The following is a 12264-nucleotide window of genomic DNA, read 5'->3' on the forward strand; positions in this document are numbered from 1 at the left end:
AAGGCGGCAGAGAGAAATCAACCCGATCGAATGCGATAGGGTTGATTGAACCAGAAGTTCACCAGAACAATGATAAATGGTGACAGCGTATGCTGTTGGTGTTTATCGATGTGCGGCAGACATGATACGCTACATTGTATCATGTCCGCTCGCACTTTCATAAATCGCCCCCTAAGAGATGTTTTCTGTAATTTGTATTAAGGTTTAGTGAATTTTAAAAAAGGAGCACTAATTTTGTGGCACTTTTAGATGATCTGAAGATGTGCACGTCAATGTCTTATCAAGCACTGCTAGGTCATATCTCCTGTCCTCATAAAGCCAGATACTAATCGGTCTCCATATTATTTTCCTTTGTCATCCAATACATTTATTGGTTAAATAATTGATGTTACTTGTCTTACTTGACTCTGGGCTAGGTTGCTCACGCCATATCTGGTTGAGTTGGCCTTTGAAGTGACGAAATATTTTCTGCAACCTTTTCTCCAGTAAACAAGGTTTCAACTGAAACCCTTTGGTTAAATGTTTTTACACACAAATATGGTTAAAATTCAATTTTGCAAACCTTGGTTTTACTAATCTACGTCAACTAATGCAAGGTAATCTACTCAAGGTCTATTTCTAATCTCTATAAAATGTTATCATTGCCTGTTGGCTAAAACCTTAAAGAACATAGAAACAACTCACTTTGTTTACAAAAAAAGTATTTACTACAGTACTTTGGTTTATTTACAGCAACACATAACGCAAAATAGCCATACATTTTGAAATAGAAGTGTCAAAATATAGCTATATATTTATACATCTATATATGGAGTTTATCATAATATACACAAGGCACAATGACATCCTAATTCCAGCATCACATATGTTCCCTCTACTACAGTGTTATAGCATATTCCATCCCTTTATTCAAGTGTCACAAAATATTTTTTTGTTTTGTGTTTTGCTCAATTCCAGTGTCTCAGGATAAAACATACCCTATATTCCAGTGTTACAGAACAATGTGTCATTTTATTCCAGTGCAGAGAACAAAGTGTCCCTCTGTTACAGTGTACAGAACACTATGTCCCTAAATTCCAGTTACAGAACAATACGTCCCTCTGTTCCAGTGTCACAGGACAATGTGTTCCCTTTATTTCAGAGTTACAGAACAATGTATATCCTCTGTTACAAAATTACAGAATATTATCCCTGACTTTGTGTCATTAAATAATTAGTCTCCTCTACTCGTGTCACATCTTTAACAGGGTCACAGGATAATGTGTTCCCTATATTCCAGTGTCATAAGGTGATGCACCCCTGTATTTCAATATCACATGGTAATAAAATATCTCTGTCCCATTGTTGCAGGATACCCTGCAACTCCTTATGTCATTTGTCACCTAATTTATCCCTAAATTTACTGGTTTAGGAAATGTGTTGCCTAGTGTGCCTATTGTTCCCCTCCCCATTGTTGTTATGAATATATTTTCCCCGAGAATAATTTAGAATTTTCCCAATCAGTATTTCAAGATACTCTGCTCCTTCCCATCCCACTTTTTGGGAAGACGTATTCCAAACCCCCCAAAATATTACATTTTTTTTATGTCCCTCCCCCTCAATAATATCTGGTTGCTTCTTTCCAACTGGTAACCCAATGCCTCTGGTTGTGGGGGGGTGTGGTGCACAGCCCCTGCCTTTCTTCCTGGCGGAGACACACAGCATAGTGAGTCTGAACCAAACGGGAATATCCGACTCTGTGGAAGAATCCAACCTAAACGGACATCATAAAAATAGGGAGAGATAAGGGACAAAGGGTTGAGAAAAAGAGAAGAGATAGATTAGCAAAATGCAATCAAATTGGGTAATACATAAAGAGACATAGGGTCTGTTGATCAAAAACTCGCCGGCATGAAAAGAAATCTCACAAAATCTTTGGGGGCTTTTTTTTTAACATATTGCCATGTTGGTGACCCCTTCACAATTCAGAACCCTGTATAGCAATATAAGCAAACGTTTGCCTTTATAAAAATGTTTGAAGGACCTCACAGTACTGATGAAATGTCTTAGATCATCTCACCGGAGAGCTTTAGATCATCTGACCCATCTTAAGAAGAGGACAAAAGAGAAAAGGTAATTTAAGCAAGATTTTGAAATTAAAGTCAATAGTGAAAAATGAAAGAAACATATAGTAAGCACTAAATCATTAACATATAAAAATGGAATTAATAAAACAAACCATAGCTTTTATACCCTTACAGCCCAAATTGAGTTGATTTAATTAACAAAGAACAAATGTAAAAAAAAGGTTTATTGCTGCTCAATTAATACAGAATTCACAGCTATTTCCCAGTAGTACCTAAACGTATTTTTGTTTTACAAAGAATAAAACATAATTTAATTCAATGACATCTATAGTATGTTTTATTAGTCAAAAAAACAATATCTCTTAGTTATTTTAAAATTAGATAACGATAACAAAATACCAAGTTTAGGAAAACAGACAAATTTGGGGAGGCACAAAGATTTGAAAACACGTATAAATCTAAGAACTGAGGGAAATATTAGAAAGACAGATTAAACAATGTCTAAAGATACAAACAGATTAACTAAAAGATTGTTAGGTAACCCCTTAAGAGGTGCAGGAAGTGCTGGGCCAAAATGTGTTATCTGGTTACCAAAGGGAAGGGGCTTGGGATCAAAGGTCAGAGATCACTCTCAGTTCTCCTTGGTTAAACGTTCAGTCTCCGATGGCTGCACCTTCATCTCGGCTTTCTGACCTCTTACTTCGTACATGGCACGAGTACTGGCTCTCTTGAAGAATCCACACTACAAGGCAGGAGAGGGAACATGGCCGATGGATGGAGGGATGAAAAGTGCAGGTAAAAATGAAATAGTGAACAATAAAGGTTGAAGAATGAAAAACTGAGGACAATGTGGATACCAGTGGCCAAAGGTGAAGGATTGTGAAAGACTGTGATCCCAGTTTTAGCAGCATTAGCCCCAAAGAGATAGTATTTTTATTAAAAAGGAAAGACAACTCTGGGCAAAATGTGAAACAAATGAAACTACATGGGGACATGAGTAGTTTAACTACACCATTTAAGAGATGTAGGCATATATGTCTCACCACCAATCACCCACTAGCTCCCAGCAGTGCATTGCAGCTCCTTAGCTTACCTAAGTATGCTCTTCAACAAAGTATATAAAAAGAACAGAATTGATAATAGTTGTTTAAAATGGTATGTTCTATCTGAATCATAAAAGTTAAATTTGGACTTTAGTGTCCTTTTAAATTAATTAGGAAAACGTTCAATCACCGAAGTTGTAAAATTAAAAATAGCAAATCAGCAATAGAATAAGAGATTGGATGGTAGACAAAGAATTAAGCCTGGAAGATACAGCTAAAGTTTGTTTTTTTTTTTACAAAAACATCAATATAAAAATGCCAACATGTAAAACAGTGACAGCAAAATATAATTAAAGTGATATTAAACAGTATACAGTGTCATAAAATGTTTATATATGTGTCGTTAAAAAACAAAATGTATGCTTACCTGATTTTCTTTCCGGATATGGAGAGTCCACAGCGTCATTCAATTATTAATGGGAATATCACTCCTGGCCAGCAGGAGGAGGCAAAGAGCACCACAGGAAAGCTGTTAAGGGTCACTCCCCGACCCATAATCCCCGAGTCATTTGACCGAAGGGAAATTGAAAAGGAATAACACAAAGGTGTAGAGGTACCTGAGGTTTAGTAAAAAATAACTGTCTTAATAAGGGGTGGGGTCGTGGACTCTCCATATCCAGAAAGAAAGAAATTTATCAGGTAAGCATACATTTTGTTTTCTTTCCTAAGATATGGAGAGTCCACGACGTCATTCAATTACTAGTGGAAACCAATACCCAAGCTAGAGGATACAGAATGAACAGGGAGTGAGAGCAAGACAGGAGGACCTAAACAGAAGGCACCACTGCTTAAAGAACCTTTATCCCAAAAGAAGCCTCAGCCGAGGCAAAAGTATCAAATTTGGGAAAAGTATGCAAAGAAGACCAAGTTGCAGCCTTGCAAATATGTTCCACAGAAGCTTCATTTTTGAAAGCCAAAGAAGACGAGATAGCCCTAGTGGAATGAGCTGTAATTCTCTCAGGAGGCTGCTTTACAGCAGTCTCATAAGCAAAACAAATCATACTTCTCAACCAGAGGGAAAGAGAAGTAGTAGTAGCCTTCTGACCCTTACGCTTTCCAGAGAAACAAACTAACAGGGCAGAAGACTAGCGAAAATCCTTAGTCACCTGTAGGTAGAATTTTAAAGCACGCACAACATCCAAGTTGTGCAACAGACGTTTTTTATGAGAAGAAGTATAGGGACAGAGAGAAGGAACAACAATTTACTGATTAATATTTCTATCCAAAACCACTTTAGGAAGAAACCCCAATTTAGTACGAAAAACCGCCCTATCCACATGAAAGATGAGGTAAGGCAAATCACAATGCAAAGCCAAGAGTTGCGAAACTCTCAGACAGAAGAGATAGCAATAAGAAACAATACCTTCCAAGATAGCAACTTAATATCTATGGAATGCATTGGCTCAAATGGAGCCTGCTGCAAAACTTTAAGAACAAGATTAAGGCTCCAAGGAGGAGCAACAGGTTTAAACACAGGCCTGATTCTGACCAGGGCCTGACAAAAAAGATTGAACATCTGGCACATCCGCCAGACGCTTGTGTAACAAAATAGATAATGCAGAAATCTGACCTTTTAGAGAACTGACTGAAAACCCTTTCTCCAGACCTTCTGGGAGAAAAGACAAAATTCTAGCAATCCTGACCCTACTCCAAGTGTAGCCTTTAGATTCACACCAATAAAGGTATTTACGCCATACTTTATGGTAAATTTTTTGAGTAACAGGCTTGTGAGCCTGGATCATGGTCTCAATGACCGACTCAAAAAATTCACGCTTAGACAGAACTAAGCGTTCAATCTCCAAGCAGTCAGCTTCAGAGAAACTAGATTTGGATGAAGGAATGGACCCTGAGTAAGAAGGTCCTTCCTCAGAGGCAACCTCCAAGGTGGCCAAGATGACATCTTCACTAGGTCTGCATACCAGATCCTGCGAGGCCATGCAGGAGCTATTAGAATTACTGATGCTCTCTAGTGGGAAAAAAAGGTCCCTGGGAAAGGTCCTGAATGCAAGAATGCATCTCTTCATCTGAGAAAAGCTCAGATGAATAGTATTAATGAAGAAATTAATATTCTAGAAAATAAATTAATCCCACATGCCAATGACAAGGAATATATAGAATGGACAGAAAAAAATAATACTAACATTAATGATATAAAAAAAGAAATTAAGAATATTAAAAGGAACAAATATATTCGGGACAAAACCGATTATCAGTTGAGGAAAGAAAGGAACTATAAACAACCACTCAGCCTTATAGTAACCACAATAGAAACATATTTTCAAATAAATATAGCAACAATAAAAAAGCACCATTTAAAGATAATGGGAATAAAAGAAATACTCAGGATGACAGAGAACCATATAGAAATAGTCATTACCAACATAGAGATAACCAATATTCACATTCTGATCATCAATATATGAAATCCAACAGAATTGGAGAAAGGGAAAGAGAAAAAAACAAAGACATGAGTCAAGAAATAATAACCCATTCAACAATAAGAGTTGGAATCACAACTATAATGTTGATAGGAATTATGAATTTAATGAAGATTGGCAAAGACCCAAAGTCACATATAATAGGGAAAGAAATGAAGATTATAAACCTAGAGAGATTGAGACTAGAAATAGATATGCAGTTTTCAGTGAGGAACAACCAGAATCAGATGATAATTCCTCTTTTTTAGAGAAGCGAGACCGCAAATATGGCAAAAGAAAAAAGTCAGACCTATTCAGCAAGATGAGGGAAGACCAGGAACACTCACATTATCAAAGGGAAAAAATAAGGAAGAACTAAAAACCAAAGGGATTTTTAACCAATCTGACCATCAATTAACTAACCCCCAAATTAAAGTACTGGAAAAAGGTTTACATTTTGCCCCTAGTGCTAGGGCTAATAAACATGAAACATACATAGACATTCAAAAGTATGTAAGGAATTTGTCCTTAAAGAAATATTTTATCACTAGCCCTATTGTAAAGAACGAAGGAAACAATGAAAACCAGTTTAGACATTCAAATGTAAAGCCAAGATCCAAGTTCAACCCAGTACAATATAGATCGACTCCTATGGAGCTCTTTTTAGAACTCACACAGAGAGATTTGAATCAATTAAAACCAAATTATAAATCAAACTTAAAATATGAAAAACAACAAGCCCTCACTCAATTGAAAGAAAATAAGGAGATTGTTATTAAATCAGGGGATAACGGAGGGGGAGTGGTGATATTAAATAAAAAAAGACTACCTTAAAGAATGCCATAGACAATTAAGAGATGGTACCACTTACCATACTTTAATGTATAACCCAACCACTTTATACAAAGAGGAATTGGAAAAACGTTTATTAAAAGGAGTTAAGGATGGAATATTATAAAAGAAAGAATATGATTTTTTGTTTAACAAATTCCCTAGAACCCCGACACTATATATGTTACTGAAAATACATAAAGATTGAAATAACCCTCCGGGTAGACCTATAGTGTCGGGGGTCCAATCTCTAACCAGCAACTTGTCAATGTATATTGACCAATTTCTTCAAACTTATGTGACACAAACGAAGGCATATCTTAAGGATACTATTAGCATGTTAAATATATTAGAAAACATTGCATGGAATGAGAATTGTTGGATGATAACTAGACATATGTTATCTACCGATCCAGTATTATCTGATATTCAGGTTAACTTTATTTTAGATAGAATAGCCTTCATTTTAGATCATAATTATTTTTGGTTTGACCATCAATATTTTTTACAAATCAGTGGATCGGCGATGAGAACCAGGTTTGCGCCCAGTTATGCTAATTTATTTATGCCGCACTGGGAAGAACTATTCGTGTTTAACCAACATGACTGGGCGCAGTACCTGGTTTCCTATCGTCGTTACATAGACAATATTTTCTTCATCTGGTCAGGGACTTTGGCACAATTAAAAGAGTTTTTGCTTTATTTAGAAAATAATCAATTTAACATAAGTTTCACTTGGAATTACAACCAACAAAAAGTGGAATTTCTAGACCTGGAAATTTATATAGAAGATAACAAAAATAAAAGTTAGAACTTTTTAAAAAAAGTAGATGTGAATAATTTCATCAACACGAACAGTTGCCATCAAACAAAATGGCTCTCCAGCATTCCAAAAAGCAAGTTCATTAGGCTTAAAAGGAATTGTAAAGATAATAAAGAATATATAGAACAGGCAGGAATCCTTAAAGACAGATTTATAGAAAAATATTATGATAAATCATCTATTGAAAAAACGATAGAGGTAGAAAAAATGGAAAGAAAACATCTCTTAAAATATAAAGATAAGAATCAAATTAATTTGGTTAATAAACCCATAGGCCCAATGGTCCTTAGACACAGTTCACAATACAATCAAATTAGGGAAATTATTAATAGACACTGGAAAATATTATTTAGAGATCCGATATTGGAAACTATTTTAGATGAGAAACCTAATAGTATTTATAGGAAGGTACCCAATATCAAAGATCAATTAACAAAGAGTTACATAAAAGATAAGAACACTGATTGGTTTCATACAGCACAAATGGGTTTTGTTAAATGCCATTCTTGCAATGCATGTCAGAATACTAAAAAGACAAATAAGGTAACAAAACAATTTTTAGCAAAAGATGGAAGAAAATTTGATATAAAAGATTTGATCACCTGTAACAGTAAATTTGTTGTATATATGTTACGTTGTACATGTAATTTATTTTATGTGGATAGGACCACCCGATTACTCAAGACCAGAATCAACAAACATGTATACAACATTAAAACTGGTTTTAAAATACACTCAGTTTCAGTTCAGTTTGACAAAGTACACAATAGAGATCCCAAAGATCTGGAATTTATAGGAATTAGAAAAGTTTCTCAGCATTGGAGAGGTGGTGATAGGTTACAGGACCTAGACCAATTAGAGATTAAATGGATATACGTCCTAAACACCCTAATACCATATGGCTTGAACAAGGATTTTGAACTTCATAATTTTTTGAATTAATTTCTTTTACTTTGCATTAATTTGGATTATGTTTTCTCATTACTAGTCTTTTTAAGGACAGTTTCCTTCTTTCTATATATGAGTCTGTACAAGATGAAGATGATGCAAAATTGTATATAACAGTAGACATTTATTTCACCAGGTACTAAACAAATACACACTTATTAGGATTGCAATATAAAAGATTGTTTAATAGGTTATCAATCACCAGTGGGTATAGAATTGAATTATACAACATCTAAAACAATAACGGCTAGATTTAGAGTTCTGCAGCCAAAGGGGTGCGTTAGCTACGCGTGCCTTTTTTCCCCCACACCTTTTAAATACCGCTGGTATTTAGAGTTCACAGAAGGGCTGCGTTAGGCTCCAAAAAAGGAGAGTAGAGCATATTTACCGCCACTGCAACTCTAAATACCAGCGTTGCTTACGGACGCGGCCAGCTTCAAAAACGTGCTCGTGCACGATTCCCCCATAGAAAACAATGGGGCTGTTTGAGCTGAAAAAAAACCTAACACCTGCAAAAAAGCAGCGTTCAGCTCCTAACGCAGCCCCATTGTTTACTATGGGGAAACACTTCCTACATCTGCACCTAACACTCTAACATGTACCCCGAGTCTAAACACCCCTAACCTTACACTTATTAACCCCCAATCTGCCGCCCCCGCTATCGCTGACACCTGCATATTTTTTTTAACCCCTAATCTGCCGCTCCGTATACCGCCGCAACATACATTATAGTTATGTACCCCTAATCTGCTACCCCTAACACCGCCGACCCCTATATTATATTTATTAACCCCTAATCTGCCCCCCACAACGTCGCCGCCAGCTACCTACAATAATTAACCCCTAATCTGCCAATCGGATCTCGCCGCTAGTCTAATAAATGGATTAACCCCTAAAGCTAAGTCTAACCCTAACACTAACACCCCCCTAAGTTAAATATAATTTAAATCTAACGAAATAAATTAACTCTTATTATATAAATTATTCCTATTTAAAGCTAAATACTTACCTGTAAAATAAACCCTAATATAGCTACAATACAAATTATAATTATATTGTAGCTATTTTAGGATTAATATTTATTTTACAGGCAACTTTGTAATTATTTTAAACAGGTACAATAGCTATTAAATAGTTAATAACTATTTAATAGCTAAAATAGTTAAAATAATTACCTGTAAAATAAATCCTAACCTAAGTTACAATTAAACCTAACACTACACTATCAATAAATTAATTAAATAAACTACCTACAATTAAACCTAACACTACACTATCAATAAATTAATTAAATAAGATACCTACAAATAACTACAATGAAATAAACTAACTAAAGTACAAAAAATAAAAAAGAACTAAGTTACAAAAAATAAAAAAATATTTACAAACATTAGAAAAATATTACAACAATTTTAAACTAATTACACCTACTCTAAGCCCCCTAATAAAATAACAAAGACCCCCAAAATAAAAAAATGCCCTACCCTATTCTAAATTTAAAAAGTTCAAAGCTCTTTTACCTTACCAGCCCTGAAAAGGGCCCTTTGCGGGGCATGCCCCAAAGAATTCAGCTCTTTTGCCTGTAAAAAAAAACCATACAATACCCCCCCCCCAACATTACAACCCACCACCCACATACCCCTAATCTAACCCAAACCCCCCTTAAATAAACCTAACACTAAGCCCCTGAAGATCTCCCTACCTTGTCTTCACCTCACCGGGTTCAGCGATCGGTCCAGAAGAGGGTCCGAAGTCTTGATCCAAGCGGCGGCTGAAGAACTCCATCATCGGGCTGAAGTCGGAAGTCCATCATCGGGATGAAGTCTTCTATCAAGCCGCATCTTCAATCTTCTTTCTTCCGGAGCGGAGCGGAGCCATCTTATTTCCCAGCTGACGGGGATCCAACCTCTTCAAGCGACGCCTACTCGCCGAATGACGGTTCCTTTAAATGACGTCATCCAAGATGGCGTCCCTCGAATTCCGGTTGGCTGATAGGATTCTATCAGCCAATCGGAATTAAGGTAGGAATATTCTGATTGGCTGATGGAATCAGCCAATCAGATTCAAGTTCAATCCGATTGGCTGATTGGATCAGCCAATCAGATTGAGCTCGCATTCTATTGGCTGATCGGAACAGCCAATAGAATGCGAGCTCAATCTGATTGGCTGATTGGATCAGCCAATCGGATTGAACTTGAATTATTGAGGCGGGAGTGAGGCGGATTAGGGGTTAATAACTTTATTATAGTAGCGGTGCGGTCCGCTCGGCAGATTAGGGGTTAATAAGTGTAGGTAGGTGGCGGCGACGTTGGGGGGGGCAGATTAGGGGTTAATAAATATAATATAGGTGTCGGCGGTATTAGGGGCAGCAGATTAGGGGTACATAGGGATAATGTAGCTGGCGGCGGTGTACGGAGCGGCAGATTAGGGGTTAAAAAAATTTAATAGAGTGGCGGCGATGTGGGGGGACCTCGGTTTAGGGGTAATTTATGGGTGTTAGTGTACTTTAGAGCACAGTAGTTAAGAGCTTTATAAACTGGCGCTAGCCCAGAAAGCTCTTAACTCCTGGCTTTTTTCTGCGGCTGGAGTCTTGTCGTTAGATTTCTAACGCTCACTTCAGCCACGACTCTAAATACCGGCGTTAGAAAGATCCCATTGAAAAGATAGGATACGCAAATGGCGTAGGGGGATCTGCGGTATGGAAAAGTCGCGGCTGTAAAGTGAGCGTTAGACCCTTTCCTGACTGACTCCAAATACCAGAGGGCGGTAAAAACCAGCATTAGGAGCCTCTAACGCTGGTTTTGACGGCTACCGCCCAACTCTAAATCTAGCCGTAAGTTAGCATAATTATTGTCATCTTCATCTATATACAGTCTAAACGTTCGAGTGCACTTGCATGATCAATTTTTATCCATGTATTTCCAATGTGTATGCATTTGTAATTTAAAGTTGTGACATATGACATATGTTTTTCTTGCTATATGCAACTACAATGGATTTTTAATTACTACTGTATATGCAATAACAGAGATAACAATGTCTGTTTGTGTATTCTCATAATGGATTTCTTACAAATAACATTAAGCATAAATGCTTTTTGCCAATATCCAAGATGGAGGATGGAACCTTTTTATTTTTTTTTACTTAAAAGAACATCGTTGCCCTTATCAAAGATGGCGGACGGAACTCTCAGACACTTACTGATGATATACGAAAATTCAGGACACCGCTTGATGACATCACCCGAGATAACCAATAGAATGATCACTTACCCTATATCACCATCAAGAAGGAAAATGCACACCATTCCACTTGCTTGAAAAAGCCGGACGCTCACGGCAAAACGTACGTCGGACCTTGGAACTACGACAGTGCCACTACTCTCTCACAGACTATTAAGTTACCAGGACAGGTATCGAGTGGTTTCCACTAATTGGATTTTGACTGGTATAAGCCGCTGGGCAAGCTATCTACTATAATCCATATAAAAGTGGTACAGATACCCGAGTGACTACCTTTGATTGAGTATTTTTTGTGGCTTTTAAATATTTTTTTAATGTATTTTAATAAAAATATATTTTATTGAAGCAGCAGCCTGAGTTTGGAGTTATACTGGAAGCCTGGCAGTATAAAACAGGGTGTGCGTCTAATCCCAGAGCCTGGTTGGTTCTTTTAAGTGTGAGTAGCCCCTTGGAGGGACCACCGGTGTGAATATTATTCTTTATATCAAAATTTATTGCACCATATTTTGTTTGTTTTTTAGTTTTGGAGTTAACCCTTGACTAAAGTGAGGAGGACTGCACGGATCATATATATCCTTATAATTGAATATTCACTTTGTCTATATCCACTTTTTAGTTTATTCACTTTTTATTATTTATAATCTTGAGAGGTGGACTCTGCCCCTGGGAGGGAAAGTTTTGAATTCTATTTTGTAACCCTGAGATACTATGTCCACAGCCCAAGGATCTGGGACATAGTGGACTTGTCTCCATGCTTGAAAAAACAGGGAAACTCTGCCCCCCCACTTGATCCGATCCCGGACCATTAGCCAACCCTTCATGCTGACTTAGACT

The 12264-nt window shown here is 36.9% G+C and overlaps 1 protein-coding gene across 1 annotated transcript in view; it reads right to left on the reverse strand.

The window, feature by feature from the left end:
- Nucleotides 1–684: 684 nt before the first annotated feature.
- ITGA3 (integrin subunit alpha 3) overlaps nt 685–12264 on the reverse strand; it is a 220156-nt gene continuing 208576 nt past the window's right edge. The window contains exons 25-26 of the mRNA XM_053700125.1: nt 2658–2808; nt 685–1753 (exon numbers count right to left, since the gene is read on the reverse strand). Of these exons, the coding sequence (XP_053556100.1) occupies nt 2698–2808 (111 nt within the window). The 3' untranslated portion in view covers nt 685–1753; nt 2658–2697. The remainder of the gene's footprint in view (nt 1754–2657; nt 2809–12264) is intronic.

The sequence above is a fragment of the Bombina bombina genome, chromosome 1 (genome assembly GCF_027579735.1).
Source record: "Bombina bombina isolate aBomBom1 chromosome 1, aBomBom1.pri, whole genome shotgun sequence".
NCBI classification, from domain to species: Eukaryota; Metazoa; Chordata; class Amphibia; order Anura; family Bombinatoridae; genus Bombina; species Bombina bombina.